At 40.9% G+C, this 23,759-nt stretch overlaps 1 protein-coding gene across 1 annotated transcript in view; it reads left to right on the forward strand.

The window, feature by feature from the left end:
• The first annotated feature begins 11,176 nt into the window (after positions 1-11,176).
• The window catches only part of COL1A2 (collagen type I alpha 2 chain), a 35,449-nt gene continuing 22,866 nt past the window's right edge, over positions 11,177-23,759 (forward strand). The window contains exons 1-12 of the mRNA XM_035020590.1: positions 11,177-11,575; positions 14,067-14,077; positions 14,680-14,694; positions 15,341-15,376; positions 16,510-16,602; positions 17,881-17,937; positions 20,928-20,972; positions 21,059-21,112; positions 21,205-21,258; positions 21,573-21,626; positions 22,043-22,096; positions 22,594-22,647. Of these exons, the coding sequence (XP_034876481.1) occupies positions 11,506-11,575; positions 14,067-14,077; positions 14,680-14,694; positions 15,341-15,376; positions 16,510-16,602; positions 17,881-17,937; positions 20,928-20,972; positions 21,059-21,112; positions 21,205-21,258; positions 21,573-21,626; positions 22,043-22,096; positions 22,594-22,647 (597 nt within the window). The 5' untranslated portion in view covers positions 11,177-11,505. The remainder of the gene's footprint in view (positions 11,576-14,066; positions 14,078-14,679; positions 14,695-15,340; positions 15,377-16,509; positions 16,603-17,880; positions 17,938-20,927; positions 20,973-21,058; positions 21,113-21,204; positions 21,259-21,572; positions 21,627-22,042; positions 22,097-22,593; positions 22,648-23,759) is intronic.

Here is a 23,759-nt window from a genome sequence, read left to right on the forward strand (position 1 = left end):
ATATCTCTCAGATCTGCCCCTCTTCTCTCTATCTCTACTGCTTCAGCCTTAGGTTAGGCCTTCATCATCCCCGCACTATTACAATGCCTAAGTGACTTCCCAGACTCCTGGCTCTTTCTACTGCTCCTTGGTAGGGCACAAATTGGATGGTATCATATTCCTGCTGAAAACCCTCCGGTGGTTTTCCACACACTATATATTAAAGGAAGCCTCCTTAATATGGCACAAGATGCCCTTTATAGTTTTTTTTTCTTTTTTTTTTTTTAAAGATTTTATTGACTTATTTTAGAGACAGAGAGAGAGAGGAGAGAGGAGTGGAGGGAGAGGAACAAGCAGACTCTGAGCTGAGTGCAGAGCCTGTCATGGGGCTCCATCCCATGACCTTGAGATCATGATCTGAGCTGAAATCAAGAGTCAGATGCTTAACCAACTGAGCCACCTAGGTGCCCCTATAGTTTTTCTTTAACTTACAATGGCCTTATTTTTTCACTGGTCTTTAATTATACCCTAACTTCTAACTCTGCATATGTATTTCCCCTCCCCCAGTATGTCCCCTTCTCTTTCATGCCTCCATTCACTCAACAAATGTTAAATCAGTATTACCTCTGCCTGTTGACCCCATGGTGCGTAAGACAGGCTAGGCAACATTGCCATCTGAAGTGGATCATTATGTGTTATTGAGCCTGTCCTGTGTATTGGAGGTTATTTAGCAGCATCCCTGGCCTCTATCCACTAGACACCAGTAGCACACCAGCCCCCCACCACCCGTGATGGTCAAAAATGTCTCCAGATATTGCCAAATGTCTCCTGGGGCTAAAATCGCCTGGGTGGGGTTGAGACCCAGTATTCTAGAGGGAAATTGTTATAGCATTCATTATTTTTTAAGTACAGATTATGGTAAATGTCATCTGCCTCTACACGTGTTATACCAGCTCCCTAGGAAGGGTTTTTCCTTTCCTTTTGGCCTAATGAATTCCTCCAAGAGTCAGTTTCAGTGTTTCCTTCCCCTAGTCAACCATCCCCAGCAGAATCAGTTACTTCTTTGATCCTGCCGGAGACTCCCTTAGATCTTATTAATACATTATTCACTGAATAAACGCAAAATATCTTTGTTTTAATGAGTTAATGTGTTATTTTCTCCAGTTATGTAAGGCAATTTCTCCTCATGAGTTAATTGCCCCTACTTCAAATTTTAGTAAACAAGGGATGTTAGTATGTGCAGATTTAGTTTTGTATACTTTTTCCCAACCACAAAATTTTAGTTCCTGTATATAAGAATTATAAGTCACTCCTGTTGAGGATAATTAGAAGAAAAAAAAAAAGAAATTGGGTGTCGAGAATAAAAAAGTAAAGCAGATGGCATGGCAGTAACAGAGGTTTTTTGCCTTGAGGCTTTAGGAAATAAGGGAATCTGAGGAGACATAAACCAGGACCTTAAAATGGCACTCCCGCAGCTGCAAGGAAGCAGGGAAGTGATATTTGTGTAAGAGGGGCCTGATGGCATGTGCTTTGGGGAGTTATCTCTGGGACTGAGGATGCAGGAGTCAACAATTCCAAATCATGAAATCAGAAAGGCATTGCGCATTTGGATGGAGAACCAGATACAGGGGGAAAAAATCCTTTCATATGCATATTACCTTCAGCAAAGCAAAGCAAATTTATGGGCATTTCATTGAAATGGCAGGGGAGAAAGACCCTGAGAAATTTCTATTGAGCAAGAGATGGTAAATGGAAAGCAATTGTACCATAACCATTATTAGTAATTTAAGAGGTGAAAAATGTTACTGCTACTCTCTTTATTTAGCATGCTGTCTTGATGGTTCTACTTTAGAGATGATACAAAGATTTGTAAGGGTTTGCATTTAGTCCCTCCAAAACCTTATTTTCCCCCTTACATCTTAAGTACCTTGAACTGAAATATCTCCTTATCCTCACAATTGGGGAGACTCTGCTGTGTTTGTGATATCTCCCGAGATTGGAAACTATATCTTACCCCTCTGTCTATCCCCACATCTGCACCTGGCACATAACTGGAACTCCAACACTGTTGAGCATACAATCTAAAACAAGATGTGGCTAGAGGAACTAGCAAAACTCATTCTCTGCTCTCAGATGGAGACTCTGAAAGAAAAGTGGAGATCGGGAGCAGGCGCGGCAGAAATGGACTCAGCTGTAGGCAATAGCTGGAAGTCAGAAGCAGGGAAAGCACAGAGATAACGAGGATGTGCTGGGCCAAGCCAGGACTGCCATCAGTGAGGTCCTGCAAGAAGAAAGGCAGGTGTTGCCACAGGTGTTGGAAGATAGAGCCCTGGGGAAGCACTTTTGCAGATCCAGGCGGACAGTCTGCAACAGTACCAGACAGGAACATAGAGACACGGTGCTGAAGTTAGGGGCAGCACTCCGGTCTTCAGAGTGTTAGGAAAGGACAGTCAAGGGAGGGTTGCCAGGAGCATATCTCACAGCCAGTTCCCGACACTGTCTTGCATGGACAGTAACAGATTCATGGAGTGACTGAATGAATGGAGGGAATAAAGCCAGTCATCAAGGAAATAAACATTATCAAAAGAGGAACGTGGGTACAAGAAGAGACAGAATCTATGTTGTAAGAATGGGCATAACATTTAGACTGGGCTTTAGCTAGAGGAAGCCCAGACAAAAGGAACAATGCCACAGAGTCAGATCCAAAGATTGGCAGAAAATGCTAGAACTGGAGCTTCTTAATTTCACCTTATCCAAGGACAGGGTGCATTTCCAGAGTCTGGGCAGGACGGGGTCTTGGGTCTTGAAGATGTACATAAATGGCCACAGTTATAAAATTGGGACCCTGTCAGGAAACCCAGTGGGGACTCCCAGGCAGGAACAATGACTTCTGCTACTTAGTCTAGCATCTTGCACATTCTGGGGCTCTGAGTAGGAAGATTTATTCACTCACCCTCTCTTGGGGTCTTCAGAAGGAAAGTTCATTTTTTAAGGCTCTGGAGTGCCATTCTAATTCAAGTATCAAAACGTGACTTGGGGACCATAGGGAATAGAAGCATATGTCTGTGATGTCAGTATACAAATAAAATGTTTCAAAACATCATCTGGGGCATTGTCCAGAATGAGTCCTGGGTTTGCGGTAAACCATGAATCTTTCCTGCCTCACCTGAACTAATTACCCAGGGAATTACACCCAGGACCACAGAGTGGTGAATTCCAAGGTAGTGTAACAGGGAGAAGTTAATTGGCCCACAGAGGGACTGTGGCTACAGCCTGGACTTCATTAGCACCAAGTTCCAACCATGAGGCCAGCCACACTCAGCGTTCCTCAAGAGTTCACATATACCCTTCCTCACACATTTTCCCACTATAAATGCTGTTTATCCAGATAAACATAAATAGAGTTTGGGTCAGCAAAACAGAACTGAAGCGGGCTTCCTTTGATGTTACAAATACTATAAATAAAAAATAATTAATAGCCTTTCAGGATGTTCAGATACCCATTCCCTTGAACCAAGAAGAATTAAGAAAAGAAGCAGCAAGTCAACAGATATATTGGAAAGAGAGCAAAAGTAGATGTGAATGGGGGCTTTCTGGAGTGATGGACAATAGAGAAAAGGAGTTAACATTTTCTTAACTGGACTCTCCCACCTTTGATAGAAAGGTGTCATGTTCACTCTATTCTCCATGATGCTAGATTTAGATCTAATTCAAGTTTAACCATAAGTCACATTTCTCAATACTAAATCACATGGAGGGCTGTTCAAACACAGGCTATGCTAAACCCATGTCCAGAGTTTCTGATTTAGTAGGTCTGGGATGGGGCATGTGATTCGTATCTCTAACAAGTTCTGGAGTGATGCTAATATTACTGGTCCAGGGACCATATTTTGAGAACCACTGACCTGGAGAAAACCTTTAACTTTGTTGAGCCTCAGTTTTATCCTCTCTAAAATAATAACTAATTTTCAGATTGTTTTAAAGGCTAAATGCTACAAAATATTTCAGGGAAATGCTAGTTGTTATTTTAACTTAAAGGAAAAATCAAGAGACTGGGAATCAGGAAACCCCCTGGTCACAGGTCTATAATAAGGCAGTTGGTCATATAACCTCTCTAGGCATGTTTCCTCATTTATAAAATGTATTAATTCATGCAGCCTAAACTTACTGAATACCTGATGTGTGCCTGACATTGGCCAGACATTAAAAGTATGGTAGAAAACAAATCCTAATTCTACACATTTAGAATTATGATTATGTTTTGGATGATCCCTCAATTGTCTTTCAACTCTAAAATTTTGTGACTTTATAATTAGAAAAATTAGCTTTTTCCTATTTTTCAATCTCTTTGTTCTTCAATAATTGGACTTGAAATGTTTATGAGATACCCAAGGAAAAATTAGGTGCTACTATTGGGTGAATAGGCTAAAACACACTCACATATTATTCAAGTAAATTTCATGTGTTGACTGCCACTCTTACCTATCAATAAAAAGAAAATTTTAAGTGTGTGGATTAGATGGTAAACCAACAATGAAGAAAATAACCACAACTGGCATTTAAGTTCCATATTCTCCAGTGACATCATGCCAAATCAGTCTTCATTAACTGAGTAAATATTTGTTGAGCATTTATTATTTAGCAGGCGCTATGCTAGGATAAAGGGTTGGAAGTGTGAGTAAAATGGGCATTGTCTCTCTGCTATTAATGACCTCACATTTAAGTGAGGTCAGTCAATGGACAATTAACTCCTTTCATTAATTAATCAATTATCCTTGTGAGAGCTACTAGATATTAGAAGTACAAGGCATTAGAAAATGTACAACAGGAAGATGCTCAATATCGCTCATCATCAGAGAAATGCAAATCAAAACCACAATGAGATATCGCCTCACACATGTTAGAATGGCTAAAATCAAAACCACAAGAAACAACAGGTGTTGGCAAGGATGTGAAGAAAAAGGAACCCTTGTGTACTGTTGGTGGGAATGCAAACTGGTGCAGCCACTCTGGGAATTGTATGGAGGTTCCTCAAAAAATTAAAAATAGAATGACCATATGATCCAGTAATTCCACTACTGGGTATTTACCCAAAGAATACGAAAGCACTAATTCAATAAGATATATGTACCCCTACAGTTATTGAAGCACTATTTATAATAGCTAAATTATGGAAGCAGCCCAAAGGTCCATCGATAGATCAATGGATAAAGAAGATGTCCTATGTGTGTATACACACACACACACACACACACACACAAACACACACACTGGAATATTACTCAGCCATAAATAAAAATGAAATTTTGGCATTTGCAACAACATGGATGGGTCTAGAGAGTATAATGCAGAGTAAAATAAGTCAGGCAGAGAAAGACAAATACATATGTAGAATTTAAGAAACAAAACAAATAAACAAAGGGAAAAAAAAGACTCTTAACTATAGAGAACAAATTGATGGGTACCAGAGGGGAGGTGGATGGGGGGACAGGTGAAATAGATGAAGGGGATTAAGAGACATTTCTTTTAATGAGCACTGAGTAATGTATAAAATTGCTGAATCACTATAGGTATACATGAAACTAAATAACACTGTATGTTAACTCCACTGGAATTTTTAAAAAAAGAAAAGAAAATGTACAATGGAGACTTAATTCATTCTAAGGTATCCAGGAAGCCTTAGACAAGTCACTTCACTCCTCTAAGCCTGAGGTTTTTACTTGTAAAATCAGGAATAATAAAACATACCCCCCCCCCGAGATTTAGATAATGATTATTGGAGGTTTGAGACAATTTACGTCAAATTCCTAAGCATAGTACCTAGCACACAATATAATAGGTAGTTACAATGGCTCATTAACTAACTGAAAGATTATCCATGCAGATGGAGAATTCCAAAAGTCAAGAGCAAATTTTAAACTCTAAAGAGTTTGTCAGTAATACTGTTAACTTAATTTGCTAGTTATTTTTAAAAGATGAAATATAAATTATATAAATTCTAAATATGGTATCATATATAATTAAGTCTTTATAATTCTTTTTCTGTATGTGGTGTAGGGACCAAAGAGAATGTATCTCGATTCAACTTAATGGGTGAATCAATTACCAACACCCAGAATCTTTCTTGCAACTGAAGTAAAAGTCTCCTTATTTCTTCCAGCTACTTGAAACGAATTGAAAAATATGAGTCTGGAAACCAAGCCAACCAAAGTTTTAATAAGCCAGAGTGGACTTTTGGAATGCATCAGCATTCTGGTGTTCTTCAATTTAAGGATAGATCTGGAATTAGCTGAAGAAATATAATCAGCATCTTCTCAAAGAAGAGGTGGACTTAATTGAAAGCTGAAATTCGTGTGCCCTAATATATTCCTTTGGAATTATCGGGCTTAGAATAGACAATAACAAGATACCACAAAACAAATATATCCATACAATCTCTACACAAGAATACTTGGAGTCCTGCAGAAATAAAGAAGTGATTGTTTATTTCATATTTCTAAACTTGAAAAATGGGGCACTGAATCCCAGATTAATTCCCCAGAAACTGACTGTGTCTACACATTTTAAAGAGAACTCCTGAAAAAAGAATGATCATTCACTATCAAGTAAAAAAAAAAAAAATCTCTAAGCACGTAATTGCTCCTTGCTTCACTGCTAAAAAGCAAATTAGGAGGTGTATAATGTAGGAAGCCTAAAGAAGAAGAGCACTTCAATGGAAGTCTTTAGAATGGGGTTTGTGTTAAGATTAAACATCTGCTTCGGATGGTTTCTTTCTAACATACATAATTCTCTGCCATATGAATCCTAACATCATCCTTAAACTATACCCCAGCTCTCTCCTGACTCCTGTTATATTCCCGGTATAACTTCAGTTCTACCCTAGATGTGTCTATTACCTCACTCTTCCACCTTCTCATAGCTGGATTCCATTCCATTGAAACCATCTCACCAAGATCACAAGTGACCTCCAGACTGCTAATTTATGTAGTCTTTCTAGCCTTTACTTGACCTCTCAGAAACACATGAAACTTCAACACCCAAAAAACTACGCTCTCCCCCACCCTCCCCAAACAACCTGTTTCCTTGCCTTCTGTGATGGAGACACTATGGTTTTCCCGCATCCTGTGTGGCTATTCCTTCTCAGTCACCTGGATGCATTTTCCCCTTCTTCTGTCCATTGCTTATATGCTGGATCTCTTCAGGGTTTTGTCCTGGGTTTTTCCTATTGTCCACTTCTACACACACATACAACCTGGGGGATTTCATCCACTTCCATGACATCAGTAACCTAATGTCTTTGACTCCTTTGTCCATAAACCTAGACCAAGTATAAGTTTTGAACTTCAGGCCTATGTAGCTCATCTATGGAACATAACCACTTGGGTGGTCCACAATCACCCAACACTGAACTTGCCCAGATCTGGCCTCTTCGTCCTCCCCTCACCTCAGGTCTTCCCTTCAAATGTTTCCCAGCTGGATGGACTATGCCTCCACACAGCCAGTTGCTAAGGCCAGAAACTTGGTGACACTCCTCCAGTCCTCCCTCTCCCTCGATCCCCACAACCAAACATCAGACTACTTCCAACTCCAACAGCACCACCTTGGTCCTGACCACATTTGTTTTTGGGGAGAATTACTGCTGTAACCTCCTCACTGGCTCCTCTGTAGCTGAAACCATCTTTTTCGACGCACTCTCTCATTACATAATTTCTCTGCTTAAAATTATCCAAACACTCCCTATAGCACAGTTTAGAAAACACAAACACCGGAATACAGTTTAAACATGCTTTTGCTTTTTGATCTGCTTCCTGCCAAATCCACCAATCTCATCTGTAGCTCCTTCCTCTATCCTCTGTCCCCCCTCTCCCTACCCCCACCCCATCATCCCACCATGGCGAAATGCTTCCATTCCTCAGAACTCCCACATTTTCTAATGCCTCTGTACCTGGATCTCCCCCCACCCCCATCTCTTCTAAATCTTATTCATATTTAAGGCTTGAGCTTGCTGCATTCTCCAGGAAGCCTTTCTTGACTCTACCCACCTAAGTCTAGATGAGGTGTCCATCTTAAATCCTCCCATAAACATCCTGTCCTTCCCCATGGCAGTCCTCTCCACACTCTCCTCTATCCTGCAACAGCCTATCAGCCAGCCTCCTTAGGGCAATGACCATGTCATCCCCCAACTAGTACCGTGCCTGGCGCAACACTAAATGTCACTTGAATGACTATACATTTAAATGGTCAATGGGAACTGAATAACGCAACTGATAGGATGTAGGGCAGGAATCTCCATGTCTTCCGAATATCACAGAGAGAAGGCAGCCCTCAAACCTTGTCAGCTGCCACCTTAATTATCAGCTAATCCCTTCTCAGCAATTGTTTGACAATTCAGCTCAAACTAGAATGAGAGAGGGTATTTTGGGGGTTTTCCACAGAGTGGGTCCTCAACAAATGTTTGAAAGGAGACATTAGTCCGATGCTTACTTTGATCCAAGAAAAGAAAGGAATAAAAGTGTAAGACAACAAGGCTTTATCAGGCTGTTCACATCCCCTTATCAGGCAGACTCTCGGGTCATACTTTAAGGTGTGGCCCCGTTTGAAATCTGTGGGATGTAGGAAGCTGAAGAGACCATCTGTTTTGCAACAGAGAATACTTCAGGAATAGGAACCCAGGTGTTAACTGTCAGGCAGCAGCAGACTGATCTCTGCCTCCCTTCTAACAGCCCTCTACTCCTCAGCCCTCAGTGTCTCCCCCTCTACTCCCTCACTCAATCTTCTCCTCCTGCTCAATCCCCAGCCAGCACGCCAGGCCCCCCTACACTCACACACCAGGCAGTCATCACTAGGACCATCCTGTAGGCTTTGGGTCAGCTCTCTTCCCAGCCCCACCCCCAGCAACACAAAAAGCTTCTCTCTGTTTGAGGCACAAAGTATTTAACGGAGATCTGACTGTAAACACTATCTTCCCCAATGAGTGATGAGTAAGAAAGAGTCAAAATGATGTATAAAAATGGCTGGGATGGCAGTCGGTCCTCCGCTTAAAAAAGAAAAATTCCCCTTTGGTTTTCACCATCTTCATTGTTCCGTCTAGTTTCAGGGCCTCCCACCAAACGCTAAGGACTGCCTGCTTCAAACTCTGCCACATCAGCAGGGAAGGAGCCTGGCAGCATTCGGTATTTGCATCAGCTTCCAGGAATGTTTCAAGTTATCAGTTTACTCTGCAGAGATGTTTTTCCTTTAAGTTTATAAATGTGTGCTTGAACTGTTACTTCTCTAGTTTTCAAAAACTAGCTGAGCATTTTTTATGCTAAAAAAGAAATTACAGTCACACTTCCACAAAATGTTCTCCAATTTAAACTATCAGATTTGACTGTGGATTCCTCCTTGTAAAAACCCTCCTAGAACTGACCAGATACACTTTCAAATTCCTTCCCTCCCAATTACTTCATAAAGTCTTTCCAAGTTATCTCCCAAGTCAGTGCCCTTAAATAGAATAAAAGAAGGGTTTATTATAGTTCTGTTTGTTCCCTTTTATTTCCATTAACCTGTTTGTTAAGTTTAGAGGAAGCAACCTGTTTAAGAATATTCAGTCCCTTTGGTTTATAGCAGCTGCTGATGGAGTTAACTTAGGCAGAAATTCTTCCTTAAAGCACAGCCAAAAAAAAAAAAAAAAAAAAAAACAACAACCAAGGAAGGGAGAAATAGGAGAAAGAAAGAAAGTGGGGGCGGGGCGGGGGGGAAGCAAGGAACTGCAGCCCACTCACTTCTGTTTGGCACAGAGGGAATTGACCTAAAGATGCCCCTGTTGCGTTGACTTCTGGGAGCCCATGGCATTCTGAGTAGCACATGACTGCCTCACTGGGGGTGCAGAGCAGGCAGAAGTGCAGCCCCCTGCCTTATGGGCCTGGAATGACATCTCAAGAGTGTTGGAGAAGAGGCCATTCACTGAAGTTGACTGCACCCAGTATTTCACAGTTCTGAGGAGCTCTCAATGAGGACTTCCACCCTCAAATCCTGAGCTCAGGGTCAAGGTCCCAACTCCTCCTCTCCCTGGTGGGGAGCAGAGAACGAACGGGATGGGGCTGAAAGGGGAGAAGGAAGTTGGGTGTTCAGGAGGGAGTTAATATCCACATTGATGAGGATGCTGCTTGGGATGCGTGCGACCAGAGAAGATTGCCCCATCTCAGAGTCGAACTGGAAGCCCCTCTAGATGGGCTCGGCATTTTCCCCAAGGTGTAGAGGGGAGCCATGAGGAAGCCAAGAACGTGCTTGGGCGTTACCTGTAAGAGTGGGGTCAGTGAATGCACAAGGAGGTCGAGGCATTGGGGGAACTCACTGGAGAGCTATCTGAATCCAGTCTCAACGTGGAGAAGAGGCATCTGTGGAGAAGAGGAGGTGGAGAGTGGAAACCTGAAGGGGAGAGGATGGATTCTCCACTGCAACCTCAGAAAGGAGAGACCCCAAGAGAGGCATCCAGGCGTCAATCTCAGTCTTTTCGCAGGGCCAGATAATCTCCAAAGCCTAAACCGAGAGTCAGCCTCAGTAGAGGTCGAAGGACTTCCCGAGTGGCTGGGTCCAGTCTAGAGTGCGCAAAGCATATCCTCCCCCGTGCTCAGTGCCACGCTACCCCTCGCGTGTTTCCCCCCTCCTCCCCAACGGCAGGCGTCCTCGGACTCCAACCCAACCCTGCACAGACAGAACCCCCCCTCTCACCCTCTCCCGGAGCCAGGCGAGAGCGTTACTGCTGAGAAAGTGGGGGCACACACGCCCCAAAGCTGGAACAAGCTGGGCGCGGGCGGGGGAGGGGACGGGGAGAGGGGGCGGGGGGAGGGCGGCCTTCGGCTGCGCCACGCTGTCGAATCCCCACTCCCTCCTCCCTTGCTTCCTCCGCGCCCGGCGCGCGCCCTCCACCCTGCGGGTGGCCCGCAGGGCACAAGGTGAGACAGGGCTGGACAGCTCCTGCTTTGATCTCCGGGCTCCCGTCCCTTCTACAGCTGCCCGGCTGCCCAGAGATCTGCAAAGTGTGCCCACGTCGGTGTCTGCAGAGCGCTCCGACGTGTCCCAAAGTGTTTCCAAACTTGGAAAGGGCGGGGAAGGGCGGGGGGATGGGGAGGGCGGAGGTATGCAGACAGCGAGTCAGAGTTTCCCCTTGAAAGCCTCAAAAGTGTCCACGTCCTCAAAAAGAATGGAACCAATTTAAGAAGCCAGCCCCGTGGCCACGTCCCTCCCCCCTTCGCTCCCTCCTCTGCGCCCCCGCAGTCTCCTCCCAGCTGTGGCTGCCCGGGCCCCCAGCCCCAGCCTTGCGATTGGTGGAGGCGCTTTTGGAGGCACCCTCGGGCCAGGGAAACTTTGGCCGTATAAATAGAGCAGATCCGGGCTTTATTATTTTAGCACCAAGGCGGCAGGAGGTTTCAGCTAAGTTGGAGGTACTGGCCACGACTGCATGCCTGCGCCCGCCAGGTGATACCTCCGCCGGTGACCCAGGGGCTCTGCGACACAAGGAGTCTGCATGTCTAAGTGGTAGACATGCTCAGCTTTGTGGATACGCGGACTTTGTTGCTGCTTGCAGTAACGTCGTGCCTAGCAACATGCCAATGTAAGTGCCTTCGGCTTGTTTGGGGCAGAGGGGGAGAAAGGTTAGATGGGTGGGCACCCTGATCTGAAAAAAAAAAAAAAACCCTAAAGTCAATTCTAGGTCCAGCTTGGAAGGAAGGCTTCCTGGCATGTGGAGAAACGCAGGCATGGATGAGAAACGTGGGAATTATTTTAGAAATGAAAACAGAAAAGGCTCGACCCTCGCCAAAAGTTAGGGAACTTTTCTCTCAACTCGAAGTGAGTCTGAATTTGATCTGGATCAGTGAGGCTCAAAGAGAGCAGAAAGTCTTTTTCCTAAGGGTGAGATATTGACAACTCTCAGGCCCCATGGCTGCACTGACGCCCACCCCGTAAAACTTGAGGCCTGCTTTAAAAAGCCCTTGAATTTAGTAACACAGAACTCACCCCCTAAGGGCTTTGCTCTTCTGGGCAGTTTAAGGCTTGCCTGGATGATGACGATAACTATGAGGCGCCCTCTGGAGGGAGGACAGTGGAAGCACAGGGGACCAGGCCTTACGCTAATGGAATCCCCAGGAGAGACCCTACAGGTTTACACGGAGAGGGGACCTGCATTTCTGACTGAAGCCATCCCCCGTAGCTAGTCGGTGTATCCTGGGAACGAAAATGATGTTACTTGGGATGGATACAGTCTGAAGAGTAGAATTAGCTTTTCCATTTATTATCTGGTCATGGAAATGGTAACATTATTTAATTAAAACCTGTTCTGCCTTTCGTTGAGCCTGCAAGTTACCTCTTTATCATGTTCCCTGTGACAATCAGACATTCTGAACACAGCAAGTTGGAAAATATCAACATGGATCCGAAACTCAAGAGACCCGGGGTTTTCCAATGACTTGGCCACTAATTTACCATGCGACCTCGGGCAAGTCCCGCTGAGCCTTTTCTAAAACGCAGAATGCAGATTAGATGGACTCCGAGGCCACTTTCAGCCATAGGTTTCATGACCAGACTTCTATGTCAAGATAGAATGGAGAAAATCTGTCCGTTTTTGAAAATGGCTGCCTAATTACCAGACAAAGATACTGACTTGGTAGAGTCTGAGGGGTGTCTGGCCACACCCAACACTCTATAAAGAGTTTGCTCCACCCACATGCCACGGTGTCTACCATTGCATCATTGCCGATTCATTTGTGTGTGTGTGTGTGTTTTCTCCCTTTGTCCACTTTTAGTATACACACTGTGGATACTAAGGAGTAATTGTAGAACAAATTCACATTACCGATTTCCTTTTTATGAGATCTGAGGATGGGGGAAAGAGTTGGCTCCTTAAGGAAAGATGAAAACAGACCTAGGCAAGTCTGAAGGTACAAAAGGCAGTTCACCTTCTGACCAACAGCCAACTGCAGTCTGGAATAAAAGTTACCAAACACACATTTCTTCAAAATGGCTCAGTCTGAGTAATTAAAAGGCAAATTTCCAAAATCATAAGGAGTTCCGTTAATCAAGCCTGGGCATAATTATTCTTCCTACTGATGGACACAATGAAGTAAACATATCATTTTCCTAATTTAAAAGTAATTCTCATAAATTGCCCTTAAATATCAGTGCTGGATGTGGTCCACCCTCCTGAATTGTGACTATTGCAACAGATGTTCTTACTCCAAATGACACACTTCTTGGCACCTAATTAAAGCAATTTTTAGGGGTGATTCATCTTGTTGCCAGCTTGGCCACCGTTATATCCTGTGTTAACCTATAATTTTTATACTGTAGGAGAGGAATTCGGTCTTTAAGGACTTAGAGCAATTATGGCAAAGGGGGGGTTATTACTTGAGTGTGTTTTTCCCATTACTTCTCAAGATCTTTAATCCAGTTTTCCCATTTATACGGAGCAATTCCTTCTCAGGGACAAAAGTGATACATATTGGTAAAATACCTTACCTAATTTAAGTGAACCAGTTTAAAGCAAAATTTCAGATGTTCAAATGGCTCCATTCTCATAGTGACTAATTTGCAATTTAGACCTTTTGAAAAAGGACAGTAAGGTAACTCAATGAAGCACTAGGTAATTTTTATAAAAAACAAAGTATTTAGGTAACATAGTTCCCTAAATTTTCCCTTTTTTAGATTTTTAAATACCAAAAACTATCTAAACCATAAATTATTTCTTCATCAGTGTACTGGTCTTACATTCAGTGATCCACCTATGCAGTTTACCGACTTGATTACTACACATTGGAAATATCCTTCAGACACATTAATATTTCACAGTATTTATAAAATAGTAAATAATTAACAATTTAATTCAAAATATATTTGCATATTAATATTGCAAAGAAATCACCCTGCTGATCCCTGCCATAATTTTGACCTGCATAATTTCCAATTCATTAGAATATTCTTAATAAAAAATATACTTGATCCTTTAATTAAGTCCATTTTATAGACTAATATATCTATTTGTTAATCACAGCTATCGATCAATGAAATGATACTAATGATTATTTCCCTCTTTTCCCTTTCCTCTACAGCTTTACAAGAGGTGAGCAAAATTATTTTTAGAAAAATTTTTTTTTTTTTTAATACTGAGGTGGCTTTGGCCACCCTAATGCCTTCTCTGGGGAAGGAACAGGAGGCTACACTGGTGTGGAACAACCTGGATTTCCAAGAAAATCATCAAGAGTTATGGTAGTCAGACTTCGCTGGCTGCCTAGAAAGTACCCACCCCAATTTCCAAAATGGGCGGTGCTATTGAATAAGACCACCCTTACAAGAATGCTCATAAGAAACAGAATAAATAATCCAGTGGAAGTTTGGGTTTTAAGCATCCACTGCTACAAAGCAGGAGACTTCACAGAGCTAGAGACTCTTGTTACTCCCTTGGAATCATTTGCAAGAGTATTAGGAACAATTTCTTAGCTCATGAATTGAGTTTGAGGCATAATTACAGATAAGTATGCATTTTGGTTCTGAACATATGTTATTTAATTTATTTATAAAATTTAAAATCATACTTTGAAATATTGGAATAATGGTATGCACAATGTATATACTCTATAGATATATTTGTATACTACACAGAAATGGGAGCCATTTTTAAAAATATACAATTTTTCGTCATAATTATTTCTTATTCTTTTCTAGGCAACTGCAAGAAAGGTAAGAGTCCAATACTTTTCCATAATATCTGAAATGATCAGAAGTAACTTCTGATTTAACTAAATTTATAGTAAACTACAGAAGGAAAATATTTGGTCAAGATTTTGCCCACATGGAAATGCATTAGCTAAACCATAAAATAAAGTAGCTTTGATGTTTAAGATAACCAAGCTTTATTATCTTCCAGAATTATCTCTAATTACACTTATATTATACAAACTGGTGATTTACATACTAAAGAAAAAAAAGACTTGTTTTAATTCTGGAGATGGAATGAGTATTATGTTAATTATAGGTAGTAAATGAAAGTTTATTTTAAAGGGCTTTATCTATATAAATATACTGTTAGCGATGTAACAAAATGGCAATTTTATCCATAGAAATCGTATTTCTAAAAATAGTAGTTATAATATTGGCCTAATGACTGGAGACTGCAGCCTCTAGTCTCCTGGTTTAAAAACATTACATGTAATTATAATAAAAACAATATACCTTTTTTCTATTGTATTATGCCATTTTTACAGCTACTTTCTAATAATATTGTGTTTAGATCAGTCTTATCGACTAATTATTGTCAAGAATGCTTGCTCGTTCACTGGAAATTGCTTAGACATTTATTATTGTGCTGTTTGTATCTTCCTCGTAGGGCCCAGCTGGAGATAGAGGACCACGTGGAGAAAGGGTGTGTACTTTTTGAACTGTTGAAAAGCTTTGGACCATATTTGAATAACTACAGGTTAGACAGTTTACAAGAGTATTATGTATCCAGATATTTGCACCACCTTTTAAGCAGATAATGCCCTACAGAAGAGGTGAATGAACATTGTTATATATAATCACTATTTTTTAGAACAAGATTATCTTTTTAGAAAGCAAAGCTATTATAAGCAGCCATATTCTTTGCATGGTCTGTCTTTCTTTGTTTTCAGTTGACCTGTCCAACTTATGCATAAGGGAAATATATCTACCTAACCACCACAGTCCTCTCTTTGCACAGGTTTTGTTTGGTTTTCAAGTAAGATCTCTTACGTAGCCTGGGAATAGTAGTGAAATAGCAGTCAACAACATGTTTCTGTCTAAATTCGTAAATGTGCAAACTGTTTACAATTTATCCATGGTATTCTTAGATCTCCCTGCTATGCTTATTTGGCATGTATAACTACATTATATGACACTTTTGCCAATATATAAATACCTATATATCTCATATCTATTGGGAAGTGCAGTCTAAAATGTATTCCACTCAAACAGTCTATTAGAGGTAGCATTATGTCAGTAAATTACGGTAACAACATAAATAGTGTTAATGTTAGGAAATCTGCAGATTTTCTACCTTGTGATAAAGTGACTTTATTAATTATCATATCAATTAATCTACCATTCATACATAATGTACCAAAACAGTTGAATAAGTTCATCAGTCTGAAACTGACAATCAATATACAGAGTACATCACTTGTGCACTGTTTTCCATATGAAGTTTAAGGGTTATAAATGGTAGCTATAATTTCCATCTTTATTTGAATCCTGGAGCTCCATTACGAATTGATATTCAAAGGCTGAGAAATCCCTCTCCCAGAGGAACTGGTCTGTCTTTTGTCTTCTTTGTATTGTATCAGTCACTAAACCTTCTTCTAAGGTCATAAGTGAAGTTCAATTAGTGACAAATACGGTGTATTAAATTTCCTTACCACTTGCACATTGAAAGGTCTGAACAACGAATCTTACCACATGTATTCTTAGGTCTCCTTTTATATGTATAGGTTTCTATGGGGGTCTGTCTAACTGTGACTGAATTCACTTTTTACAAAACAGGGTCCACCAGGCCCACCAGGCAGAGATGGTGACGATGGTATCCCAGGCCCTCCTGGTCCACCTGGTCCTCCTGGCCCCCCTGGTCTTGGCGGGGTAAGGTGTCTTAAGTACTGCTCACTTTTAGCTCACTTCAGTGTCTTATACCTCTATTGAAATAAGGCTCATTGTGGGACTTATTTTTAGCAGTTAAGGGAGAGTCTGCTATTTGGATATTAGTACATTTTATTTCATTTCTTTGGTTTCTTCATTCAAGATTTTGCTCTGCCCGGTCTCTTTGTGGGCCCTTGTCAATTACAGGACTGGTCTTTGTGTTCACTGAAGGTAGCTGCAGCCCTCACGACTATTATTTAATTTGGGGATTTCATATCTTTCATCAGTAGGGCACAAATAAGAGGTGTTGCATTATTAAAGAGTTTGATTAGATTGAATTATAAGTGAATTCCCTGATCTTGAGCAAATTCACAAACATCCTACTCTTTTTATTCTCCTTGGCTTGAAGTCTGCTGAACCAACATTCAAAGTAGTTTTAGGTTTAATTTGCTTGAAACTAATTTGAGAAAAGTACATTTCCCTTTTTCATTAATATCTTCTTTTAGCTTTATGTCTTTAACAATGCTATGAGTGCCAAATGGCCTCGCTGCAGGAAGGAAAACATATTTGCTTAATTGGTTAGCACTATGAATCAGAAGCCTGATTCTAATACCCAACTGTATGCCAGTAAAATAAGACCTTTCTCCCCCAAAAGATCTTATTATGATTGCTTATCTACTGAGTGCATTAAAAAGCACCTTCTTTAATAGATCTACTACTATAAGAGAGATCTTTAACAGTAAAGTTATTACTGTGAACTATTTTTTAAAAGTTTAATCTTCCAAGGGGCATTTTAATTTAATTTTCGTCTAAACTTGAAAACTCTTTATATCCTTCTTGAAACTCCAGCAAGAGAAAGGTCTCTGAGTCACTTTGGTGTAGTTGTGGAGGAACAGGGCAACAGGTAGGAATGCAAAGGTGACCTCTTGGTCTCTGCTCAATATATCAGGGGTCTCCAGTGACTTAAAGTTAGAAAGCGCCCCTTTCTCAGGGTAGAGGTAGAGGGTGGGGAGAAGGGAGAGGCGAAAGCAGGGCGGGAAAGGGCTTGAAAAAATAAGGTAGGGAGGCTTCCCACTTCACACCAGATGGGGACTCAATTTTAAACCTGTATTTTCTCCTGACTTTTTAGGAACTTAGCTCAATATGGAATTATAAACTAATAAACATATAAAAATATTGCTCCCTTTTAAACAACAACATAAAAATCTCTACAAGTAGGATGAGAAAGTGAACTACAGAGCTGGTAATTTTAATATATATAATGTGTTTTTGCCCCTCTAGAATTTTGCAGCTCAGTATGATCCTGGAAAAGGAGTTGGCCTTGGCCCTGGACCAATGGTATGTTTCTCTCTTTTTAATCTTAGCCAAAAAATTACTGAATAGAGAATTTGTTTTTATGTTAAAAATTTCACATCGTCATTTCCTTAACTACCTAGGTTAACACTCAATACTTAGATCAGATAAAAGCAGCAACTCCTTTTGTATTCAAATCTATAACAATCTAAGCCTAGATCTTGGGGGTTGAATCTTCTCTACAAACATGTTTCCAGTGTGTAAATAATCTCTGGACATAGTAACTATAACTTAGATAAATCAATATAATTCAAAAGAGTGATCACTCTGAATAATTTTTTTTTATATTCTTTAACATTGCTTAGAATTTTAAGCAACCCTTAGAGACACAGAGGTATTAAGTTATATAAACTTGCTGGAAAGGAGCAGCAAGTTCTAGTCCAGCCCATTTTTTTAAAAAGATTTTATTTATTTATTTGAGTGGGAGGGGAGGGAAGAGCAGAGGGAGAGGGACAAGCAGATTCTGCGCTGAGTGCGGAGCCCAATGCAGGGCTCAGTCCCAGGACCTTGAGATCAAGACCTGAGCCGAAACCAAGAGTCAGAGGCCTAACCGACTGAGCCACCCAGATGCCCCAGCCCATTTAGTCTACACTAGAGAATTTAAGCTTTTCCAGGGCCATGGAAGTGGTTAATGGCAAAACTAGGACTAGCCTCCAGGCAGGATGTCTCATAATCAGCGACATCATGTCTCACATATCTAGTACTTGAATAAAACATCAGTTTATTCAACAACTATTTATCAGGTGCCTTCAATGAGCCCCAGACTGTACTATGCACTAGGGATGTAGCCGTGAATATGACAGAATTTCACCCTCCCTCAAGGAGTTATAAGTACTGGAAATGTTTCTTTTAATACCTTTTGATTGATACCTTTTTAGTCTATTAATTATGAATCCATATAGAAGAGAATATGAGTATAATTTAGCATTCATATCACTCAGCACAAATAGTTAGCAACATATCCTATAATTTGAGTAACATCTAGAAAAGTTCCCTATATGATTATGATGATGATGGTCTGTCTTTAACAAGCGAGCCTTCCGACAAGGATCAATGAGATGTGTTAGAAAAAAAAATAATATGAGCATGCACAATATATACTAGTATGTATTAAATAAAGGGAAAAATTGCTGGAACTAAAAATATTAAGTTGATTAAACACTACAGTTTAATGTTAACATGGTCTCTAAAGTATAAATTTTACCTGGACAATGCATTCAGTGCTCTGTCTTCAAAAGAAGATGTTCAGCTGGACCTAATGGTCCGCAATAAGCTAATACACTATAAGGGCAAGATAATATTTTCTGTAAGTTAAAACTCTCACTTGAGAAGTAATGTGCCTTTAATTGATGGATTTCCAATTTCCTGATTTTTCCTGGTAATTTAAAACATCCATATCTGAAATGAAGAAGTAGAGATTTTCTTTGGCTTTGTTTATATTGGATATTTGAAATTAGCCATTTCAGCTAATGCTGAACATTAGTCAGATTTAAAGCAGTACCCATGTCTCAAGAAGAAGCTAAAGGGGAAAAAAAAGCAAAACACTAATAAAATAGCCTACATAAGCCCAGAAAATTAATATGGATTTCAGATTCCCCTGACTTTGGAACATTCTCTGGGGGGCATAAAAGGGAGTGTTTTACTTTTAAATATCAGTGTAATATAATTTAAGCTTGCCCCATCCACACACAGTCATAGACATATGTAATCAACAGATATGTGGTTCGCAAATAAGAAAGATAGGCAGCAATGAAGTATTAAAATAATTTGCCATGTTGGAAAATCAATAACTATAAAACCCCACAGGGTTCTTCTCTGAATTAATGAGTAATCATCGTCCGTCTCACAGCCTCAACAAAATAAACTACCTTTTATGTAAATGAAATTGTTGCAAATACGCGGAAAAATGAATAAATGTAATTAAAAATTCATGGTGTCAAAGAAAATTATTTTTAATGTATACCTAAAAGATTACTTTGATTGAAAAGCGACAGTTTCTTTTAATGTGGAAGCAATTTCTAAAACCAAACAAATAATTCTTATAATTAAGATGAGGTGCTTTTTAATAAAGTCCACATTATTTCACTCTAGGCATTGATACTGTGGGGCAGACTTGCCTGCGGAGTCCCATGGTTGGTGTGTCATGAACAAATTACTCTAGACTTGCCTATGCAATATTTTCAGCATGAAGGAGCTGGTCCCTACAGGAGAGCTTGCATGGGTATTGATTACTGCAAAGGGGAGTCGAGAATGTGGATTTAGCTCGCCATCTAGTAACAGTCTCACTCCACTGGCGTGCACAGGAGGAAGAACAAAAGGAAGAACCATCTGCTGTGGTTGTGGGCCACATTTTCAGTAATAATATTAGAACCCTCCAGGAAGATGTTTCAGTACTGTTTTATTTTTCCTTCACCCCTCACCACATCCGCTTTTGTCTGACATTTTCATCAGTCCCCAGCAGCCCTAAAAAGAGCTATAAGGCTATATAACAAACCTCCCTCTAATATCTTTTGATCCTTTTCAGTTTATGCCCCTTGTGGCAATAAAAATATCAATTTCTTAGCTAAATATGACATGGGGAGATGACCTCTGATCGAGGGAATCCAAATGGAAAGGCTTTGTCCGCTGCCTAGAAGGTGGCTGTAGGTCCCGAACTGTGCAAAGACGGATCCGCTTCATTGCATTAAAACAATCTCGACCTGCCCAGGTGTCTGCAACTTTAAGGAACCTGTGGCCACCTATCCAGTTGGGCTCTGCTGATTTGGGTTAGGAGAAAAGGCAGAATGAAAGACCGAGAAATAGTGGAGGGAATGTCGGTCCTTAAGAGCCTCCTTGGCAGAAACAAGAACTGAAACAAAACCAGGATAATCCTGTTTGTCTATCACAAAATGCCTGTGGCACTACTATGCCAGTTGTCTCTAACTCAGACCACCACCACGGTAACTTCTCGGTACTAAGACTTGTCTTCTTTCCAGGGTTTGATGGGACCTCGAGGGCCACCTGGTGCGTCTGGAGCTCCTGTAAGTACCAGCAGCGTGTAATCTCTCTTAGGGAAAAAACCAGAATTAAAGAAAGGTGTGGAGTATGACGTATTGTTTTCTTTTAGGGCCCTCAAGGTTTCCAAGGACCTGCTGGTGAGCCCGGTGAACCTGGTCAAACTGTGAGTACATTTTCGTCCGTTGTGATAGATTTTTTCTTCAAGATGTTTATTAATATAACCTTAACAAAATGACTGGTGTCCTGTTTTCTCAGGGTCCTGCGGGTTCTCGTGGTCCACCTGGGCCTCCTGGCAAGGCTGGGGAGGATGTGAGTATTTACTCATAAGCATTTCCAAAATGCCATTTAAACACTCCTGCCTCGACAAGAATTTCTGGATTCAAATGAAGTATTTGGCCAAAAGCTGAATATGCCCGACATAACTCTTCCCCATATGGAAGATGTTATTTTAATGAAATCTTAATTTGTGTGTATGTAAGGAAATTCGTTGTTAATTAAATATATATCTGGACCCACATTTTTATAGAATGCCTTTTTCCCCCATTTTAAAAACCAAGATGTTCCGGCTTTCACCTGATGGCTTAGCAAGAAAAGGCTGACCCTACGATGCTTTCATGTTTTAGGGTCACCCTGGAAAACCTGGACGACCTGGTGAGAGAGGAGTTGTTGGACCACAGGTGAGCTTTTTCTCCCGGTGTCTCCAGTCTGGATGCCAGGGGCGTCTTCCATGCAAGATGGTTGGTAAAGCTGGGATCAGTCTAAGTGGCCACCTGGATGTTTGAACGCTTGTACTACTCACTGAAGGCATCCGACGAGCCGAGGAGCCTGGTTAAGAACGCATACAGTTTTTGTTAATGCAAGGAATGTTTTAATGACAGCAAGCATACCGTGAGCTACATCATGTTTTGTACAGATCCCCTAGTATTAGTTACTCAAAGGAGAGCAAGTGAATTTGCTGCTCCAGGCTTAAAAATATCCTAGTTCTTTGGTTCCAAGCTTGAACTTCAATGAGAAGAAATAATTCGGAGGGAAGAGATCACTGTTTTCCAATTTGGAACGAAAACATTATTTGTCTTGTGTGTTTCTTTTTAAGGGTGCTCGTGGTTTCCCTGGGACTCCTGGACTTCCTGGCTTCAAGGGCATTAGGGTGAGCGCATCCTTTCCCCAGAGGAGAGTAAATGCTTTTAGGAAAAGCCCTGACTATATTTCAACTCCTGGGTGACACATACTTGCTACCAAATTCCCGGAATTCGCCAGAGTAAAGAGAGTTAGAGAAGAGTTCAGATGGCTGAAAAGGAGAGTGGGGTGTACTTTTCTCAGTATGTTCCTAGCTTCCAAGAAACGAGGATCCCTACGGAGAAAATTGTGTAAAAGGCGTATGACTTTAAGAGGTACTTAAACCCATCTGAAAATTGTAAAAATTATTTAAGAGGGCAAGGCTGTGAGAGAGCATCTTGTTCTATTTCCTTCCCTTTCAAGTGCAGGGAGGTTTAGTGACTTATCAGGGGCAATGGAGCAAGTTTGCCGGGTGCGAGTTCGCCGGCCCGGCGTTGCACAGAAGCGGCCATCACCTGGGGTGGGGGTCAGGATCTGACCAAGCACTATAATGGAACGACATTTTAATAATAAGGATTTGCGTTTCAGGGACACAATGGTCTGGATGGATTGAAGGGACAGCCCGGAGCTCCAGGTGTGAAGGTAAATACTACATCAGAAGCATTGTTTTTAAAACAGTTGACTGTAATTCCCCATGCCCATCAGAAAGGATATTTTTAGTGAAGACTGCTCATATTCCAAAGAGTATCTTATTTTCTCTTCGGTATTTCAGAGCCCTCAATGGTGAGGATATGGGATTCTGTGACAAAAGGCCAGTTATTAATACTATTTATTTAATTCAATATCTATTAAACAGTTAAGATAAAAATAATGTCCACAGTTTCTGCCTTCATTTCCTATCCTACAATTTCAGCCATCTCTGCAGCCAAACTAAAAGTAAATAAACATATAATCAGATATTAGAACGCTATGTTATTTTAAACTGTAAATTCTCCTTTGCCATGCACTAATTAGATAGGTACATTCATGTCACAATACACTTTTCAACCTCTTTCCTGTGATTTATCTGTGCACACTCAAAAAATTTTTAATTAGGTAATTAAAGTCTCAGAAGTGTGTTATCTCTTGGCTAGGCTCTTCTCTGACAGCGTTTTCAACTATAAAATGTTCTCTCTCCTATTAAGGAGATAATGTGATATTAAAGTGAATACCAACGTAATTACAAATTAATGAGTAACGAATACTAGCGGGACCAGAAATGAACATGAATATGGAGAATCTGTTCTAACTTTCCAGCTGCCACAGAAATGGATAAGGTCAAACTCATTCTCCCTAGAGCCTAATGTAATGGCTCAGACTACTAGTCCCAGCATCATAAAATGTTAGAGCCGAAAGGAGCGTTGGTGACCCCCCCTCATTTTGCCGATGAGGGAAACTGAGGCTCAGAGAGAATGAGTGACTTGCCCAGAGTCACACATCTAGTAGTTAGGAGGGCAGAGACTAGAATTTCTGACTCTCAAAGAATGGACTTTGTGCCTATTCCCAAAGAATACACTTCACATAGAAGCCTAGAAACGGAGGGTTCCTAAAGGGTCTCTCAAATCTGTTTCCAGATATTAATCAGATGACTTAGAAGCAAAGTTCCTTTACATGTGCCATTTTATTAAATTACTGCTCCCCCTCCCCTGTCACCACCATGGTTTTCACTCAAGATAAGAATATAGGTTGGAAATAAATAAGACAGCTCTGAAAAA

This window comes from Mirounga leonina, unplaced genomic scaffold (genome assembly GCF_011800145.1).
Source record: "Mirounga leonina isolate KUSES-001 unplaced genomic scaffold, KU_Mleo_1.0 Mir_174, whole genome shotgun sequence".
Lineage (NCBI taxonomy): Eukaryota > Metazoa > Chordata > Mammalia > Carnivora > Phocidae > Mirounga > Mirounga leonina.